A 21538-nucleotide genomic window follows, 5' to 3' on the forward strand; every position below is an offset into this window, starting at 1 on the left:
ATTGGTTGGGATAAGAACGTATTGCTCTTCTTCACATGGCAACCCAGCAGAGCAAACATAATTGGTCGGGACTGTTCTAATCAATTCCAACAAACATCAAATATTTGTTCTGCGATTCAGTTTAATAGGTAGATCTCAACTACACACAACAACCGGTTCCTTTTTTTTTTGTTCCAAATATAGTTCAATCCCATAAAAATATGTCGAAATCCGCATATTCCAAACAGGCTGTGCATGAGAAGACTAGAGTTGCAGGTGGAATGCAAAAATATAAGACGTAAACAAAGATAATTTTATACGACAATTGGAGATAATTTGCTCTCAAGTTTCAAGTTCACCCGGGTGCGCTTTCTCTTTGGATGGAGATGTATGTGTACATCAGCTGGGAAGGTCACATGGTATAATTAGGACAACAACATGCATTTACATTATACAACTGAATACACTGGAATCGTCAGCTCCGCCCACTATGGACCAGACTTCACCACTTGGCTACGGGTCATGAATTGTGAATATAAGAATGAGCCATCTCAGGCAGCTCATTATCCTATCGCCTCTAATCAAGCTGGCAAAAAAATGTTGCCGCTTACATCAACCAGTTTATTAACTTATATACTCCTAGGAAATCGCTTGCTCTATAATCGTCTCGCTCTCCCGTCTGTCGCTGAAAGTGCTGCACTGTGCTAATAATCCAATATCTTCAGCAGACAGTGAAAGTGCACCAGAACTCAAGTAATGCCTCGGCTGACGACACCTATCACAAAGACAAAGAGCAGAAGCAGCAACCATGAGCCAGTGAAAAAGTGCTTCAATGTAAAAATGTTTGTTAATAGATTCCTAAAAATTGAATCGTGATAACACAAATAGCACATAATATTGTGAAAACAGTATCATTAGGGATAACAAAGTATATGAGAAATGGAAGCAAGTTAGTAAAATGGAATTGGTGCTACAATAGTTACAGCTAACATAGTAACAAATTCCAATTGGTACAGAAAATAGGGAATAAGGAACCATATTTGCAGGTTGAAGCACACATACTTCTTGAAAACTAGAAGCATGAGACACATATAACAAATTCTGAATAGTCGACTTCTTTTGTCTTAAATATCAAGGTCCTAAGATCTCGATATAGTGCTACTCTTAGAATTTCTATTCAATTGAACCATGTATAAATTACACACTTTCAGAGTAGAAGTTTAATTTATTCAGTTAAAGTTTTGAACCATACAACAATAACGGAAGTTTGAAACTTTTTTTTTATCAAAAGTAGGAAATTTTGTAAGGCGCAAATATGGAATTCTACAGAATGAGACATGGGCATATGGCTCAGCAATAGCAACAAGTTTCAAAAGGGAGCATATTGGTTCATATGTACAGCATCATACTTGTATTTACATAAAAAGTACACTTTTTGAACTGAGACAGTGATTACCTTCTTTGCTTGCTTGAGGCTTTACATTCAGAGAGTTGCATATTTTCCAACTGTGAAATCTGACTCATCGAAGACAAATAATCAACAAAAGCAGGACCTCTCAGTGACTGAGATAGCTTAGGAGGAACTACCGGAAGCAGGACTTCACGAAGACGAGCTTGTCGCTCCCTGAACAAAGAATGACAACAATTAATCAAGAGAAAGTTAAGTCTCAACTGCCAATAGAAAAATCCACATTGAGTCATATATGATCAGAGGTTCGATATCAGGGAAGGGTTGCCACCAACATTGAGGGAGTGCTATACGAGAATAATCAAACTGTCAAAGTTTGCACTTAGCAGGCTCAGTGCCCCCAAGACGAATCTTCCATTAGCGTGTCCATACAACAAAAAAAAAGATTTAACTAGTCTGGGAAAAGGTTCATGTAGCCATAAAATATTTTAGTCAGTGAAATTTACAAGGTAACAACTAAAATTCTTATGAAGTCCAATTTTTAAGGAAATTGCAAATATGCAACCATTTTTTCAACTTGCAGTAGATTAATAAGGGAACAAGATGACAATGCTTATGATTATAGAGCAAAAACACAATCTTTGTGTGAACCTACAGGTGCCCTGAGCACATCATATCAATTGGTGCATAACAGCGAAATACGTAATCAAATAACAGTGTTGGCCAGCCTACCAATAAATGCATATGCCAGCCACTAAAATCTCATTTGCATTTCCAAATAAAGTGTATGTCATTTATGCTCTGATAGAAAACTCTACAAGTATGAAAGATCACACCAATAGAAATCTCATTTTGCCGATGCATGCGCCTTGTGAACATGTGACCCTATATTGAAGCAAGCTGCAGAAATTACTGTGACCAATAAAATAATCCACTCTACTCATACTCCTGGTTGATGCGATAAATCAAGCATAGCTAAGGGATCAACATGGAGCTCCAACTATAAGGAAGATAGTCCATCATGTGTATATATATTTTTTGAGCTCGTCATATGATATCAGTCATAAGCAATAAAATGCACCGCAAACACACTGTAATGCTTACCTTCTCTTAGAAATACAACTTGTTGGGTATTTTACATGGGAAATGTTCCCAGATCCATCACCACAGCTGATTCCAGAGCTAACAAATTTACCCAAAGATGTGGTAGTTGTACCGCTAAATAACAACTCTTGTAAAAAATCAACAAAACCATCATCTGTAGCTTGGGAATCCTGTAGAAAAATGCAAAGACCATGCTGAGCATAGATAGATCCCATCTCAAGCTGCTTGCTGTACGAGAAGCCATCAGACTCAGTGTAAGGAGTCAAAGATGGATCTGAAATATCCTGCACAAAATTATAAATACTTCAATACCATATTACAGAAACATGAATCTCAAAAGAGACAAAAATACACTGACATTACTAAAAGGGTGGCAGCTAATGAGCATAAGATCTGATTCTGATATTAAATCAGACACTCTTGAAACACGCTTCAAAGCTCCAGAAACTGATCTGTTGTGATTCATGTCACATGGAAGTACAGGATGGCACTGCCGTAGCCTGTTCCAAGTATCTTGTACATGTTCGACCTTGCAGGAGTCATTGTTTTTTTTCCCTGAAAGCAACCAAACACTTTCAGCACGACTGCATTCATCCATCAATTGATATCCTGTAATTGAACAGCTTGCATGATCATTCCTGTCAGCCAATTCCACATAAGCCTCACAAGTCTCACCAACTTCATCTTCCATGCATTTTTGAGGTTTATCAGTCATTTGATTCTCCACCTTGTTAGTGTCTTCTAGTGCCACTACAGATGCAGTGTAAGTACTCTCATTACGAAGGGCAGACAAACCATTGGACACTAGACTTGATAAAAGATCATCACTGCTGATTGATGCAGATGTCCCCCCAACCATGAACGATGACTCAGGCACACATGAAATGCCCTGAGACATAAAGGTATCACATATTTGTGAAATGGACCCGGGCATGTTGCTTTCAAGCTGGTTTTGGAAAGAACTGGCAGGTTCAAAGGCCCTTGATTCGCTAGGAAAGCATAATTGATTTGAAATCACTTCCCTATGTAAATGAGGCACAGATGATTGTTGGAAGAAAACACTTTCTGGAACAATGTTGGAAATCCCATGGCCATATAAACAGGGCAGCTCTGAAGATTGTGGGAGCAATCTACCTTCTTGAACAGTAAATGTGGCATCTTTGGCAGCATGTGCATCAGCTAGATCATCATCAGACTCAGCAAACAAAACTACTCCACGCCTATTTCTCATTCTTTGATGATTGGATGGAAGAGGGATATCTGGACTATCATGGAAATCGTCAAGGTCATTCTTACAAGGTGAAGCATCATTACAATCAGCAGAGCGGCCATGCTTTAACTTGGATTTCTTAGGTTTTCTTGTTTTACCAGCACTTCTTCCCTTGGTCAAAGGTGTCATTATTTGTAATTCGAGGCCTTCAAATTCTGATACTTCCATCTGTTTTTTCTTTTGTTCAGCTGTCACGATTGTTTTGTCTATTTCCATGTATATTGTTTCTGATAATTTACATGGGAAGTCCCAAGGCATTATTCTTGGTACAGTAGAATGTACTGCATCCAAATCAAGTAGAGAAGGGCAGGACAGGCACTTATTCAACCTCCCTGAAAGCAAAACACAAAATTAGTGTACCAAAATTGATGTGCTCATCATTTCAAGACTGAACACAACATTGCAATTTTGTTACGCTAAGGTACTGATTTGTCATTAATATCACATGAAAAAGAGAACTAAAACAGATATCTCAAGACATGGTCACATTTCGGTGCTGACAGTAAGCTGAACATATTCAATAACATTCTTTCACAGAAAAAAATTAATAAGCAAAACAAATCATGCAACAGCCAGATGAAATTTCTAACTTAAAGTTGACAATTAAATATGAAAATAAACCAACTGTTTGATGCCAGATAAAGCCCATCAAAGTCAATTTTATCATAAACTCAGAAGTCGCTAGTCTAGGAGGATTTGCAAACAAGTTCCACAACTGAACATATTGGCTGCTGCATCTATTGATATTTCAAACTACAGTCCTAATAATGCATCCACTTCTGCAAATAAGAGAGATGTTTTAAGTTATAATATATTAGAATTAGGGCCTGTTTGGTACAGCTCTAACTCCTAAATTTAGCTCCAAGAGTTGGGTCTGGAGTGGAGTTGTGGAGCTGCCTAAACCCAGCTCCATAACTCTAGTTCATTTTGTGAGAGAGCTCCACCCAGCTCCACTCCCAGTTTTGGTGGAGCTGAAACTGTTTGGCTGAGCTCCAGCTCCAGGAGGGGTAGAGCTGGAGCTGGAGCTGTGCCAAACAGGCCCTTAATATCACATGAAAAAGATAACTAAAACAGCTATCTCAAGACATGGTCACATTTCGGTGCTGACAGTAAGCTGAACATATTCAATAACATTCTTTCACAGAAAAAAATTAATAAGCAAAACAAATCATGCAACAGCCAGATGAAATTTCTAACTTAAAGTTGACAATTAAATATGAAAATAAAACAACTGTTTGATGACAGATAAAGCCCATTAAAGTCAATTTTATCATAAACTCAGAAGTCGCTAGTCTAGGAGGATTTGCAAACAAGTTCCACAACTGAACATATTGGCTGCTGCATCTATTGATATTTCAAACTACAGATTTAGTGTCTCCATTATCACAAAACTGCAGGTTTTAACAATCACAAAACTACAAGTTTTAAGAATGTTAAAACTTGTATTCTTAAAACTTGTAGTTTTGTGATAATGAAGACACTAAACCTGTAGTTTTGTGATAAATGAAGATATTAAATCTGTAGTTTTGTGAAACAAGTTCTTAAATATGTAGTTGTGTGATATATTGTGCAAAGTACCTGTAATTTTGTGATAAACGAAGACACTGAATCTGTAGTTTTGTGAAACGAGTTCTTAAATCTATAGTTTTGTGATAGATTGTGCAAAGTATACATAGTTTTATGAAATTTACTCTTAATTTATTTTAGTAATGGGCCAACAGGTCAGAACCAGAACGCAACCATATAGTGAGTTGAAAGGGATTTTACATTCAAAGCACCCAACCTGAGTATTGCTGCTTGCCTTGATACCAAAACTGTAAAAGCATCATTGTTCTCCTAATATCACCTAAAAAGGCATCAATTATATGCTTCTGTTGAGGAACAGTGATTTCTACTCCTTCAGACTTGCATATCTGCACGAAAACATGGTATGGTCATCGTTCAATAATTGCAGAAAGCAGCATAGTTTTTTGGTATTTCAGCCTAGAACTAATTTGTTTTTACCATGTCGACATGTGAAAGTAACTCTGCAGATGATGGGTATGTGAAATCCAATACTAGCTGAGCCAAGAGATGAGGCAATGGCGGATCTTTCTCTTCAGGAAATATAAAGACAAAAACAACAAAATAACAAGAGCTTTAGTATGCTCTTAATCAAATGAAATTTCGAAGGATGGTAGAGATGTACAAAATCCTAAAGACAAAAAGGCTTACTGTTACTGGTCAGTATGATTGGCCATTTTGTAGTCTCCACCATCTTAAGTATAGTTGAAATAAATCCACGGTCCTCATCAAAAACAGTATCTACATCTTCAAATAGGATGAGGGTCTTGTTAATGACTTGTTTGTATTCAGCCGTGCCAGGAGTCCCTGAAGCTGGATCTAAGGAATTGCTTATTGGTAAACCGATGATCTCCTCTTGTGACCTGCATGGGAAACCAAAAGATACTTCTGAGGTTGTCTCAAACATGCAAATTTGAAAAGTTTGAGACAAGAATGCTTGGATTGTCATTTAAACTGCACTTCGCTATGCATCTAGTTGGCAAGAAAACAAAGAGCAAACTTCATAAGAACTGTAAACAACTATCTTATGTTTTTTTTGGTTTGCACGTGTTGTTCCCCAAAACCAACATCCTTTTGTTCTTATCATCTAGTTGGTTGAGAAAAATCAGTCGTAGCCACATTAGAGATCACGCTTGTCTATCCCAGATTATGTTAGGCATTAACGCCGTCGAATAGTAGTCAATTTTACGAAGTAAATATGAGGAAAGTTCTTTTAAATACAAATGTGGGGAAAGGTTGATCGAGACACTGGTTATATATGTTTCGTCCTCCTATATAACCCAAAATCTTGCGTGTGAATATATTTATGGAGTTTACAAGAAGGGGCACTCTCTAGTCAGAAACTAAGAATGAACACTCCGGTACTTGTCAATAAACGGTCATAAGATGACAGTTGTTGATATAAAGGTGTCTCCAAACTGGCAACTGTTGAGTGATTCTTGCCAGTGACCCATGTTGTGCAGACACTGGCTGTTGATGAGCACTCCATGGGGGTCTACGGTAGGCTCATGGACTCCACCAGATCCCTAGCTCTACGTGTGCCAGGCCAGGATAATAGATTGAAACATATTATAATAAAGTGATTTTTTTTCAGCTGCAAAACTCAATGGACATGTGCCTAATGACGGAGGCAGGAGATGTAGGACCTATCTCTGTTACTCTGTATAAGAGGTAAGGTAGATTCGGTTATCTCATAAGCAAGAAAAAAGAAATAAAAAAATCTCCCAGATCCATGGTCTTATATTTCTCCTAAGCTCCTTAACTTTCAAGTCATCACAACCCAGCCTATTTATGTGCAGTACTTACCCCCATTAACTATGGTTCATAACACAGATACAACATGACCAGGATAAAGAAGGAAAATCAACATAATTATCATCATAAATATGAACAGTGATAACTTGGACAATAAATTGCACAGACCATTTTTCTAGACCATGTGATTTAGTTGCTTCCTCGAACTTCTGCCTTACATAAGCCCCATTTCTCATATCGGATGTATTTACCTAGAAAAACGTCACAAACTTCCATCAGAATAAAAAAATCAAGCTTTAGAAATCAGAGTTGAAATTTCAGGAATAAATTTTGCTGAAGTACTGTAAACTAGGTAACGAGAATACTCAGAATTCTGTTCATGTCCCATGTCCTAGTTTTCTCTAAAATGAAAGCACTGCATTTTGAATAGCATGTGTCCATAATTCCATATTAACATAACATTTTTACTGACTGTAACCTATAAAAACCTATAACCCCTGACACTACTGCATTTTTACAATCAAGTATGTCTGGAACAAGTTCAAGATTATACTTTAGAATATATCCAAACATAAGGATGAAGACAGAACCGATTATAGGCCATGGACCTTTACTTAGCCTTTTATCATATGTTAGCTTGATTAGACCAACAGACAAATCATAAATGCATAACTCAAATAATCAGGTGGTAGAGAACCTTAAGTTTTGTCTGTGCTTACTAGACAATGAAGTTTGATTACGCTTAGAGAACTAGACATGATTATGAACTTGATGTCATCATTATGGATATGAGCTAGCTAAGTGCCTCATAATAATAACGAAATTCCATAGTAGCTAAAGCAAGACTGATCCACACCAGTATGGGTGCGCATGGAGGTGGTTATGTTAGCATTTCTCATATATACAAACGAAACCCAAATAACCAAGCCAGGTGACACCTCATAGCGAGCAAAAAAAAATGGATTTCAGCTAATTTCTGGGCATCACCATATCTTAACAAAGTCGAGTTCAAATAAGCACATTCCACAATATCAGTATAACTAAAACCCTCCTTGAATTCAAAACATGAGACCCAACCCAAGAGGGGCGAGTTGAGCCCAACTTTAGCCCATGCATGTGGGCGTGAGTGCATGGTAGAATAGTACCATCTTGCTAGTTTAACGAGTGATGTACCAACATATATACCAAGTACCAAAACACTTCAACCCCCATGTAACCCTTTTACACGAAGCAAAGACAAATGCATAAGCTAAGGTTTGTGTGAGCGGTGTAATCTACCCAAAATGGGATTAGGCTCAATTTCAATGAGATCTTTCAGTTTCTTCTGCCAGAAGCTCCCCCAAACAGCGCCATATTTTATATGTTCAAAATTATTTATTCCTCTATACATAGAGTACCTTGAATGTGCAGAAATGGATATAATAGAATTTCTATTCATATGAACAAATACTCTAGTGGGAATGTACTTGATGCTAGGATGACTGGAGTCATGAAGCTTGTCAGGTTTCAGATCCAGGGTTTGAGCAAGAAGCTTGTTGTGCGGTAAGAATGGGAACACAACTGTTTTGGGCATATTAAGCTGGTCGTGTCAAGAGAGGGATGGAAAAGCATATACTAAATCACCCTTAGATTTTTCATGTTCCTAAGGGAGGAACATGTGTGTGTTGTACTCCCTCCATCTACTTTTGATAGTCATATTTCATCTTGACACACAGAACAATGATAAGTGGTTCTACTTATCATTCATTTAAATATGCTACTAGTCATTCCTCGTAAACAAGCGATTCATTAATATTTACATTTCTCGATGCCCATGTAGCTAATCTTGTGTGGAAGAATGGAGAGTCACGCATTAAATCCAAGAAAGCCATTAAGATGATAAGTTGTTAGATTGAAATATGCCTATCAAAAATAAATTTTTCAGATTTGGAAATATGCCTATCAAAAGTAGATGGAGGGAGTATATAAATAAAGGACTTCCAATACAGTATTATCATTTTTACAGCATTTTAATGTTACAAAAAAGTCCCGAATTGGTAGATATTGTAGAGAAAAACAGGCGAAAAGGAAAGAAGAAGCTGAAAGGATTCATCAAGCCAAAATATATTAGTATCTTAGTACACAAATAATATAGGAATATGGAAGCTCTTACAAGGTAGAGAAAAATGGAATTCCAGACAATACCTCAATTACATTGAATCCTTGTTCTCTCGCACATGCAAAAACTGCGGCTGATTTTCCACACTGTAAAAATGAACAAAGAGAATGAAGAAGCAGCTTTGCAGCTGGGAACAAAACTGATTGCTTATAGGTTGGTACACCTTTTTTTTCAAGTACAGCATACAAAAATATATAATAGAATACTATAGGAGCATCAATTGATTGCAGCCAGTAATCTTATGTTACCACACCTTCATGTGGAGAAAAAAGTGGTCGAAAACTTACTATTCTGCCTAGACGTAGCTTAGTACTTTCAAACGTACAGACCAATTCAAATTCCCGACAAGTTCCAGGGGGTGTAAAAATTATTGTCCCGAGCTCAAACAAATAAGATAAGGCTCCCCCCCCCTCTTCCCCTCTCACACACACAAACCCCCCACAAAACACACACGCACGCGAACACACAAGGAGATGATGCCCAGCAAATTCAAAAGAAAAAACAAAACAATACGTGAAGCATACAATGCAAACGGCAAGTAATCTTCAAAATGGAACTCACCCCAACTGGTCCAGTAATTAGAAGCACATTCTCATAATCAGAAGCATCTTCTGAATAATCTGTATCAGAACCATCTTGACAGGATCTACCATTCATGCTCCCGTTAGTAACTATATTCTGTTTATTTCTGTGACCTCTTTCATCCCACCCTTTAAGCCACTCATTGAGGAATTTTACATGCTTGGAATTACCACAAACCTGATCAACCAAGATAAAATAGTAATCTCAGAGCAAGTATAACCATATCTGAAGGTATTATTTTGTGAGTTCATAAAAATAGCATGTTGGCTAAAAAACCTGATCAAATAGAAACAATTGGAAACAGGCAGCGAGATTTTATTATGAAATATATGATTCGTACTGCCAATATGTAGAATAAATTGTGATGTTTACCTGTGCAGCAGTTTCAGGCCGGTACTTGTCAGTCCATAGGTTAGCTGTCTGACAGCTACAAGAGCAAATATTATGTTATTTGCCATCAAACCTATAGAGATAAAGGCTGATGCAAAAAATATATCATGCAAAATCTAGATTATTGACACTAGCTCAGTTGACCTATTGGCTACAACAAAACAATGAAAATTTTCATGCCACCATCAATAATGAAATCAACAGTTTTTTTTTCAGAAATGGCAGTCATAAAAAGACAACTATGCGGTGCCAGCAGCATTTTACTTTGCATTATTGTGTTACGCTGATTGACACTATCAGGCCATTAGTAATGTGCAACTCAAAAGGGATAGAAATATATGAGGAATGGAGCACAATTGATGCAAATTTAAGTACTATTATATTGTGCAATAGGCTACATTCCATAAAGAAATTGTTAGAGTATATGGTAGTTAGAGGGATGTTAGGATAGGATTGATTTGTATCATAGTCTTCCTTATCTCTAGATCCCCTTATCTCTTGTACTCTATACAGTATATACCAGCCCCCTAAGTCTCAATACAATCGTCCAGTTACATAGTATATTTCTCTCCCTCAACTATTCAACAGAAATATTATGAGGTAGGCTATCAAAGAAAAGATAATAGGACATAGAACCAGTAGGTGCCAAGAAAAGAATGAACATGAAAACAACGTAAGTGTAAAACAAAGTAGCATCCTAATGGCTGACACCACTTAAGTGAGCATTAAAACAGACACCAAACAGAGGGCGGGCTTGTTTGCTACTCCCTCCATTCCAAAATATAAGGCACAACTATCACTAACACGAAGACTAAAAAAATATTATTTTCACTTTCTCGTTTGGATCACCCCAATAAATGAAATGCATGCACCCAATGGGATCAAGGATCTTGAGGGTAGGGGATTTTTGTTATTAAAAAAAATAGGGGAGGGGTGTGTGCTAGTTAATTGCATGCATGAATGCATGCCCTCCCAGTCAAAAAAAAAATGCATGCTCTGTACTATGGAACATCAAAAAAAAAGTTGTGCCCTATATTTTGGAATGGAGGGAGTATTAATTTTGACCAGTACTTGTGAGTGTCAGGAGTTTACGCTTTGCAACTTCATAGGCTGGTGAGGTTCAAATGATTATTGATTTTCTTTTTCATTTGTGATCTGAAGGCAAAATTAAGACAACAAGAAGAAAGGTAGTCCTGTCCAGCACACATCAAGGCAAATAGTGTCCAATGCAGTTTACCCTTTCGGAGTGACTTCAGGCAATTCATGCTGTACCCTTTCGTGTTGTTTGCTTTCAAAAAGAGAGGCATGGAAACAGGAACTAGATGCTAACAGGCACTCATCATCAACATCAATCTGTGGAGAAAAGCAAATGGTTGTGTTTAAATCAAGATTAGCGCATGATTAGAACAAGAAATTCACTGGCTATAAAACCAAAAATCTATAACAGACGCACAAAGCAAACTCCTTCAAATGCTTCAAAAAAGATCAATGGGAAAAGGAAACTTGTACCACATCCTGAGAAGAAAACTTGCTTTTGTTTTGTTTGTCATGAAAGTTAGCCAAATGTTTTCCTGGATCTGCATGCTCTGCAGAATTCTGCTCAGTGGTACTAGTGCCAAGAAAAGATTTGTCGGCAATTAGCCATTTGTTACTCCAGTGAATTGGCATAGTGACCTGTAACACACATACACACACACAGATGTTCAGTCGCATTAGACAAACCACCCTAAGGCGGACCACAAAAGCACAAAGGTGAGATACATTATGGAACCAGATGAACAAAATATATGTTTTTATATAGACACACCTCCAGTTCGTACAAAACATGAACAGGACATAAAGGTGGGTCTCTTTCAAAAGCACAAAGTGAATCCATATCCTCATCCTCAACATTAAGAATATCTTGGCCAGCACCTTTGTGTATTTTCCGAGAAGCAAAAAATGGATGCATTTTCTTTCCAGATGATAACCTCCGATTTTCCTGGCAATGAATAATATGAACTTTTCAGACAAGAACAATCTTGGAATCAACAGAAGAGTAAAACAGCAACCATGACTTTTTTTTTCCCGAGGAACACTCAAATTGAGTATATTAAGATCCAAGACGTTGTAAAACATTGGAGGATGATTCACACAGACAGAAGTTAAGCTTATTTTAATACCCGACTGTACTGCTTAACAATAATAAGACAATATTTCTTAAACAATTGTTGTTGTTTTAAGAAAATGTATGCAATTCAGAGAACATTATAATGTAGTACAAAGCCTAAATTCAATATAATAAATATTATAAATATAAACTTGTGCAGGGCCCAAAAGCCATGAACAAATATACAGTATTCAACCAAACATAAGGCAACCACCGCAACCACAAAGGACAAGTATCCACTGTCTGAATTATTAGTAACATTTTACGTTTTACCTTTGCTTGAGATGACAAGGTGGGCATCCAAATGACTACAGATCTAAACTTGCAATAAGCATGATAGAACACCCAATTTTCAATTGATTATCGAATAGTCAGAATATTCTTAATGAATTATTGAGACAATAGTCAAAAGGAAGGTATAAAACAAAAAGACCAAAAGACTACATACAGTATCTCAAATCAAACATTGGCATGGGGCATACCTCTGCAGCTATATTTGCCTCTGACCTTAGATCAACTATCAACTGTGGCTTATCTTCATTGTCTAGTGCATCAACATTATCATTAACCGGACTTGCTTCAGATGGGCCGGTCACCAAATCAATATCAACTGATGTGGGTGATTTTTGAGGCAAGACAGCTTGAGTCTGACTGCTGCGTAGTTGCTGACAACTTTCATGACCTGCACAAGCAAAAGAAAGGCTCATTGCACTTTTTCAAAAGTAGAGTAGGTAGAGATACAATCGCAGCTAAACAATGGCATTGAGTTAACTTCAATTGAGCAGCCATGGCATATATTATTCTTTATATGCACAACAGCATGTGCAAGCAAATGACTATAAACTCAGACTGTTTTGACACTCAATAGTTGGATATTATTTTTTGTTAAACTCAAATTGTCGAATGCACGGATTATTTAATACTAATAGTGCGAATGGTGTTCAATATGTGTTTCCTGAACACTTGGTAGAAGTGTATTTTTTTTATTTTTTTTCAATTGTACAAACCAACATGGTAGGGTACTTCTACAGAGAAACTCAACAGTATCAAATCACCAACAATATTCACACATGCATGCGTGCGCGCGAGCACAGAAATGTGTGTGTGGTGACGGCTAAGTGCTCACCATCAGTAGATTCCAATGCTTTGCAGTGCTTTCGGTTCGGAACCTTCAGTGCTGCACCCTGATTCTTACCCCTGCCTTTCCTCTGTTTTTTCTGAGGGCTTTCATCTGAAATTCAGGTCAAATATTCAAATGTGATATTTCTGGCATGATATCACCTGTTGCGTGCCAGTCACAATGTATAGTAAATACATAACAGAATAATGACCAGACTGGTGAAGCACTTAAGAAGTTAATAGAAATGATAAAAATATGGGCATGTGTAGACCAAGTACAGGATTGACATACCAACCAAAATCACTTCATCCTTACTATCTTGCTCCAGACCAGTTGTCTCTCTGTTTGAAGACGGCTGCATGAGTTTGATTAAACAAATCAGGATTTTACATAAATGAAAGGTGAACAGAATAACACACATGTACCGGTTCATTAAATATATAGCACCTAAATTGAATGAATGGATCCTTTTTCTTAGAATATAAGATATACACAGAATACATAAACACGGTAATCGGTCTACCTAGGATCATGTGAATGTCTGCAGCTACATTGCAAAGGTTTCTTTTATGCGCTGCTTATCTGGGGATGCAGCTTTACCCATTTGCCTGATTAGATCCAATTTGAGACAAATGAGATGGGTTACATTCAATGGCATAAAATTCTTGCTAGTGAGTAGATGATCATATAGGTGTAGTCAAGCACCATTCATGCCCATTTCGCCCCTTGCCCACAAATCCTAGCATGCTCCAGCCCAAAATAGAACTACTAGTACTGAGTAACTAGCTGTGGTAGGTGGCTCAACCAGTGGTGAACCCAGAACAGAAATTACAGGGGGTCCTTATGCTCATCTGACCCATGCGGTAGCCTTCTCAGGTGTCCAATGTAACTTGGTTGGGATATCCCACATGGTATAGTTATAACTGTAAAAAAATAATTTACATGTGTCCAAGGACCCCTGTTGGGCCTTAGTAGGTACGCCCCTGGGCTCAACCAGCCCAACTACAGGTTATTAGAGAAGAAACAATAAGACATTCCCTTGGATAATCTGCCAACACTACCAAAGAGCGCATCAGTATAGGCTCTGGAGCGACAGTAGTCACAGTGTGATGCCACTATCATCGGAAACTTCACTGGTTGGTGACTTGGTGTCATTAATTGAGACATGTTCCGCCAGCACTCACTATCCTTCTCTGCCTGACACAATTGGGCCTTTTTGTCATGCTTGCTCAGATTCGTCTACCATCTTCATCATCCTCATCTACTCGCCCTTTTTTTCTCGGTGCTATTTTAAATAAGTCTATTTGAATTTGGATTTTTTTTCTCTCAATTAAGTCCATTTGAAGCTATGAACAGTCATTTTTAGACTAGTTTGATAGCCATCAAAGGATAGTGGTTATACAGTGGTTGCAACCTTATATAGTGATTTTTTTTGTCATCGATAAACAGATAAAGAATTAAAAATTGTGCACAACACCCTAATTTAATCATGTTTCTACCTGAGTTATGTATTGTTTTGACATGTTCTCTCCCTAACAAAAGTGGCACACTAGACTTATATGTCCTTTAAAAGAACTAGTTGGACCAACCGAAATTCAACCCAACGGGTGAATCAGAACAGTATGGACTACCGAGAAGACGCAGACAACAGCTAAGGTAGGCAAAATTCAAGCAATGTACCTTCTTGCCGGCCTCTGATTTCCGCGGCCTTCCTCTCTTTTTCACCTTCTCCGGCGTCCCATCGCCCGCGGCCAGGGGAGGGAGACCGGCACCTCCTGCTTCTCCTCCGCCTCCGCCCGCCTTGGGAGGTCCCCACGAGAGCTTCGACTGAACGCACCGCCGCAACCGATTCCCGTCCGCGGAAGCAGGCGAAGGAGTCGCCTTCGCCGGGGAAGGGGACGGCGACGGCGTCGGCGTCGGCGCCTCGGGATCAGCAGATCCGCCCATGGGAACGAGCGAGAAGGCGAGGCGGAGAGGAGGGGATCGACTCTAGGGTTTGGGTTTTTGTGAACGATGGGGGGAAGAAGCTCAGAGAGAGTCAGAGTGAGCACAGCGGGAGACGGGGGTTGGATTAGCTTCACGTTTCCCGCGCGGTGAGGCGAAACGCGGGCAGATTTGGGCGCGCCGCGCATATATACCGCGCGTCCGCGCGCGCGCGGAGGAGCTTTGGCGCCGCGGTCAGAGGGCGGAACGGGATGCTGGAGCCTGGAGGCCGAGGAGACGGACACTCGCGTCTCGAGTCTCTGCTGACACGCGGCAGATTATTTGATACTCGTTTTCATGTCTCTCTTGATTTTGTGAAGAAAACTGTAATCAGATTTTTTTTTGAGAGAGAGAGTGCAATCAGAAACTATTTTATGTCACTTCCATCGTCTGTTGATAAGAAATTATATATATCACTAGAGAGACAGGGCCTATTCCACTATTTCCAGCTTATCATGTTGGATCAATTCTGCCTATAAATAGGTTGTTAAAACGAACCAACCATGACAGTATAACAATAAGGCATCACGATAATTCTGGGCATTTTGATTGTCCATAGCATAACAGAGTTTGGATGCACAACACATAGCAAGGTTTAGTCCCATGCAAGCACAGGTTCAAAAGAAATCCACGAGGCGATAGTTTAGAGGAAGATAACAGCTAAATATGTGACCATGGAGCTTATCCTCTCAACCACGTGTTCCTGTAAGATGAGTTATCCCGCAGTGAAGCATCATGTGGTTTGTACTCCATCAGATAGCTGTGTGGCAGCTTCAGATGCCTCTTAATTGAATCTCTTAATGTCATCACAGCCTGCACGACAGAAGAAAGAAAGTGAGTACAAGTCTAGAGTTCAAACATAATAGCTATTGTAGCATTTGTGTTGTCCCAAACCTGGTGGTCAGATGCATTACGGTTCCAGACACTTAGAATGTCCTCATTGAAACGAACACTGAGTACAACGCCACAAACATCATCACTATAATCAAGTTGATCACCCACTAGCACCAACACCTGAGATATAAGCACAATAAGCAAAAGGAGTTACTAAAATTCAAGCTACCATACATGTGCACCATAAAGAACAGTTTGGTGAAGCATTGAAGAGCATCTACAAGTTAATAGCAGAACTGGACAAGCCTCCTGAGAAAAGTACATATTATTCTGAAAACTTTTACATGCATATGGCTGGTCTCATGCATCATTAGTCATTGGAACCTTGAAAGAACCATTTAGCAGTTTGAAATCATTCTCAAGGTGACTTCTGCGAAGGTAAAGAAAACTGAATGTGGAACATGCTAGTCCCAGATCATGGCATGAAACAAGCCATCAGAAAAGGTTTGAAGATGCTAAAGGTTATACAGTATCTGGCATAGACCTAAATATAGTTGTGTACCATACTGTGATGTGACAATGATTCCTATGAAAGTCGGGCCCTTTGATTCAAAGGAAATTTATAGGAATTTCAGAGGGTTTCATTCCTATAGGATTTTTTTTCCTATATAACCTTTGAATAAAAGGAATAAATCCTACGAAATTCCTATGGAATGCATGTTCCCATACAAGTTTTGGAGGAAATTTAGGGCCCCTTGGAATCGCAGGAATGAGAAAACATAGGAATAGGAAAAACGCAGGATTTTGATAGGAATGTAAGTGTAAAACAGAGGATTGCAAAACACAGGAAAAACACAGGAATGGTCGTTTGATTAGACCGCAGGAAAAACACAGGAATTAGAGGAGAGATAAAGACTCAAAGGAAAGTTTCCAAGAGGTTTTACCTCATGTTAGAATTCCTCCAAAACTTGCATGGCATTAGGCAATCCATAGGAATTTCATGGATTCCATAAGATCCATTCCTTTGATTCAAAGGGCTATATAGGAAAAATTCCTATAGGAATAAAATTCTCTAAAATTCCTATGAATTTCCTTTGAACCAAAGGGGGCCTTAACATGAGGTAGAACCTCATGAAAAGAATCCTTTGTCTTTCTCTCCTCAAATTCCTATGTTTTTCCTGCGATCCAATCAAACGGTCATTCCTATATTTTTCCTGTGTTTTGCAATCCTCTGTTTTACACTTGTATTCCTGTCCAAATCCTATGTTTTTCCTATTCCTCCTTTTTTTTTCATTCTAGTGATTCAAATGGGCCCTTAATGATTTCAGAATACACCAAATTGACCATCACAACAACGGAGATCAAGGAGGAACAATAGATAGAACAGAATAGCAGGAAAAGAAAAGGAACAAATGAAAATGAGAATGGAACAAAAGAAAAAGGCAGCGTGAATGTGGTACCAATGCTGAGCAGGCATGGCAACTGAAATAGTGACAGAAAAAAGTATGGCTAAAACCCAATGTGGCAAACACATCTTCCAAGCTAAAATATCATGTCTTGGAACATGGAAACAATGCAATGTCACAATATTGACATGAACAAACAGTACCAGCACAACCTCTTGTGTCATTTAGGGCTATTTGATTTAAGGTTTGGCCTGCTACAGGATATATGGGCCCATTGCATGGCCATCCTATGATTTTTATGCCATGGCCTTATTGCTCATCATGCATTGGCATTGTAGCCATGTGAAGTTGGCATGGTAAAAGACAGATACTTTATATTTGTAAACCAAGCAATATTAGGTTTGTAGAACTAGGCCACTTCAAAATTGCATAAATTAAGCAGCGTCATTGTAATGCGGTGATACGTAGGTGCTTACAAATAAGCTTGCACATGATCAATCCTAAGAGTCATCTTTTCACTCCTCGGAAAAGAGTTGGGCAATGATGGCATGTTCCACACCCATCCCCCATCAAAACATTCTGTGACTATAACATAGATATCTGTGGATATGCATGAGATAATTGCAGCATATTTTTGTAGGAAAAATAACCCTATCCATGTGTGTGTGTTTTGGCTAATCTCATGCTGTCATCTATATAGTTTTCAAAACATGTGGATAACTATTTCACTACTGTATATATCGGTATATTATTTCGCATCTGTCACCACAGACATGCACTTACTAAATTACTAGTCTCCTGAGAACCCGAATGCATATACAGTAAAGTGCAGATGTATTTACCAAATCCTCCCAGAAACGACCAGAGACGGTCTTCTTAAACCTTATGATCCACTTGCCACCGCTCCTATTTGCGGGATCCTGCTCAACCAAACTCCGTCAACAACTAGAAGCATAACAGAGATAACTCTAAACAAAACACAACCACATAGAACAACACGGTTTACTGACTACTGAGGAGTACCTCCCAGAGGGGCCGGATGCCCTCCTTGAAAAGATGCAGGTCGGTGGGGCTCGGCAGGCTAACCGGCCGCGTGAGGTGGCAGTAGCAAACCCAGAACGACTCAACCTACATACAGGACACCCAAACAGCATCAGCAATCCAATCTGCAGCCCTGAAATTAGAGAATCCCCACCAAAAGAAATTCGCGGTGACGTACAGTGCTGAAGTCGACGATCTTCTTGATGTTGTCCTCGTAGGACTGCGACCTCGCCCCAGGAGTCCGGCGCGTGTACCATAGCACGAATCTACGCTGCGGGTGCACAGGTAAAAAAAAAACAAAGGAACACGGGTTACTTACATACATCTATCTACTCGATCTCAACCTCCAGGCGCGCTGGAGAAACAACTTTTCCTCTTTCCGGGAGGGAAATAGAAGCTGGATCTAGCGGCGGCGGAGGAGTACTTACCCTAAGGGGATGGAAGCCGGCCTTGAGCTCGCGGTTGCGGCGCTCGTTCTCCTCCGCCTCAGCCTCGTCGTCGTCGGCGGAAGGGACGGCGGGCTCGTCGTGCTGCTGCTGCAGCTCCTCCTGCTCGGCCTCCCTCTTCTCCGCCGCCGGCTCCATGGCGCGCCCTGCTGCGGCGATTTGGTCCGCTGGGGTGTTTGGTCAGTGGAGTCGAGAAGGATGGTTGATGGGAGTTGGGAACTGGGAATGGAACTCGTGGGGGACGCGGAAATATCGGAAAGTGGCCTACTGGGCTTGTGGGTTTCGGCCTTTTGGGCTTTTTCAGGAGTAAACGGTGTTTGTCTTTTCTTTTTTTTTTTGTTTGATGGACTGAACTCGCTAAAATGTCATGGTTGTCGTCTCGCTCTGTGCCTCCGTGGAATTTTGTAGAGAGCATTTTAATTTTAAGAGACAATTTAAGAAATGTCATTAACAAGCGTCCAAATTTAAGAAATATCATCGACAAGCGTGAGTTTGCCATCGTACGAACGACTTTATTCTAAAAATAACATCGTCGTTAGAGTTCCGCACATCTCGTGTCGTTAAATATATTGTTCATCCTATATCACTTAACAGCATGGGATAGAGGAACCCTAACGGCAATGGCATTTTTGGGACAAAATTATTCATACGATGGCATTTCTTGTATTTTGACATTTGTCAATGACATTTCTTAGATTATCTAATTTTAAAGGATAACCGATAATTACTTACATTCACAAGTACATGTGTGTGTAAAAAAATTGTACTCTTATTTTATATTTCAAATGCTTTTACGCGATATTAGTTTTATAGCTCGGACGCCTCCCGCGCGCGCGTGTTGCTTCCACCACGCGCGCTCCGTTGCAACATCTGCCCGGATATAACAGAAACATCCTATTAGGGGGGATCCATTTCATTTTTTTTCCACCGACAATGTTTCAGCTAGTGTACTCGCGATGTTTCACTATGTATGGATGAAATGTTGCAGTGGATTTTTTATAATGTTTTAATAATTTCATCTTGATGGACACATGGTTATTGATGTACACAGGGTTTAAGTGTTGAAATGGCTTTAAATCGTTTGTTGCATACGTTGAACCAAATTGTTTCATCTAGCGATCTGACTGTATTTCACTTTTTTAAAAAATTGAAACATTCTTTCACTATTTGCTGAAACATTGTTTTTATATAGGGTAAAACAACGCCTATTTTTTTAGAAACCGTTGTTTCATACGTTGTAGCAAAATGTTTCATGAGGTGATTTGGTTGTATTTCAGTCTTTTACAAGATTAAAATATTTTTAATCTACTTAGTGAAACATTTTCGGTCTACTTAGTAAAATAGTGCCTGATTTTTTATTTTTTTAAAAAAAATCGGGCACCCAATTTATAGGCGTCTCGGTGAAAATCAATAGATGTAGCAATTGTTAAACATCTTATAGGTAGCTGGTCCACTGTGGATATTTCACAACAAATTGTCGGAATGAAAATGCAACAAAAATGGTTTTATATTATCTTGATATTTTTTTCTCTACAAAGTGTCACTCGACTAAGTTACGTTTTTCATTGCTTGGTACGCAGTATTGGATAGTGTTGTTTTCCAATGGAGGTTCGAGTTGCCAGAGTACAAGCATCAAAATGGATCCTTGTCATGACTTAAGATATACACCCTCCGTTTCATAATATAAGTCATTCTAGCATTGTACACATTCATATATATGTTAATGAATCAAGACATATGTCTTTGTCTAGATTCATTAACATCTATATGTATGTATGTAGGTAATACTAGAATGACTTACATTATGAAACAGAGAAAATATGAACATGAAAATATTTAGTCAAGGATTTACCGCTAGACTCCGTTTCTTTAAACATGTGCTAAGGATTATTCGCGGTTACATGTGGTGTGTATGTACATCTTACATGTAAGTTATTACTTGACATAAATTTTACGCTTTCAATTTTATGGAACAAACTCTATACACGAGAACATGCTAACACAACTAGGGTTCCCTTATCTTTTGGGGAGGGGTTACCCTACTCAACAATATCATGGTTACTAAAAACCAAGAAATTACTAACAGAAAGAGATCTAAAAAACTAAGAGAAGTAATCGCATGATATTGTAAAACCCAGGCACATTAGGAGTGGCATTCATGTTTGAAAGGTCACATTCTGCATGTTCAGGGAAATAGTTCAAACTTTCTAAAACATAACATCATAAAGATAGATTTCTTTACAAGCATGGTTTTAAACGTATATGTTTCATTTCGACAATCATAGTATTATATTGTTGGTGTATACGGCCGGATTCACAATGTTTGACAATCATGTGGAGTCAATCAGGG

At 38.8% G+C, this 21538-nt stretch overlaps 2 protein-coding genes across 3 annotated transcripts; both read right to left on the bottom strand.

The window, feature by feature from the left end:
• Positions 1-271: 271 nt before the first annotated feature.
• LOC4332326 (uncharacterized) lies at positions 272-15582 on the bottom strand. 2 transcript variants are annotated; one of them, XR_010739768.1, is made up of 19 exons: positions 15159-15518; positions 13770-13833; positions 13485-13589; positions 12841-13040; positions 12017-12190; positions 11719-11883; positions 11447-11562; positions 10192-10246; positions 9799-9996; positions 9264-9323; positions 7248-7330; positions 5976-6187; positions 5766-5857; positions 5545-5674; positions 2850-4093; positions 2492-2775; positions 1723-1798; positions 1436-1603; positions 272-754 (listed from the first exon to the last, which is right to left on the bottom strand). XR_010739768.1 is itself a non-coding variant. In NM_001417463.1 (18 exons), the coding sequence occupies exons 1-18, from the start codon at positions 15423-15425 to the stop codon at positions 619-621; spliced, it is 3753 nt and encodes a 1250-aa protein (NP_001404392.1). In that variant the 5' UTR covers positions 15426-15582; the 3' UTR covers positions 318-618. The 2 variants fall into 2 exon arrangements, 1 of the variants encoding a protein (NP_001404392.1); NM_001417463.1 differs by lacking the exon at positions 1723-1798 and having other exon boundaries at positions 318-754; positions 15159-15582.
• Positions 15583-15817: 235 nt separating this feature from the next.
• LOC4332327 (eukaryotic translation initiation factor NCBP-like) lies at positions 15818-19411 on the bottom strand. Its single transcript, NM_001417462.1, has 6 exons — positions 19171-19411; positions 18921-19013; positions 18725-18829; positions 18544-18621; positions 16356-16475; positions 15818-16274 (listed from the first exon to the last, which is right to left on the bottom strand). The coding sequence occupies exons 1-6, from the start codon at positions 19324-19326 to the stop codon at positions 16143-16145; spliced, it is 684 nt and encodes a 227-aa protein (NP_001404391.1). The 5' UTR covers positions 19327-19411; the 3' UTR covers positions 15818-16142.
• Positions 19412-21538: the final 2127 nt, after the last annotated feature.

This window comes from Oryza sativa, chromosome 3 (genome assembly GCF_034140825.1).
Source record: "Oryza sativa Japonica Group chromosome 3, ASM3414082v1".
Lineage (NCBI taxonomy): Eukaryota > Viridiplantae > Streptophyta > Magnoliopsida > Poales > Poaceae > Oryza > Oryza sativa.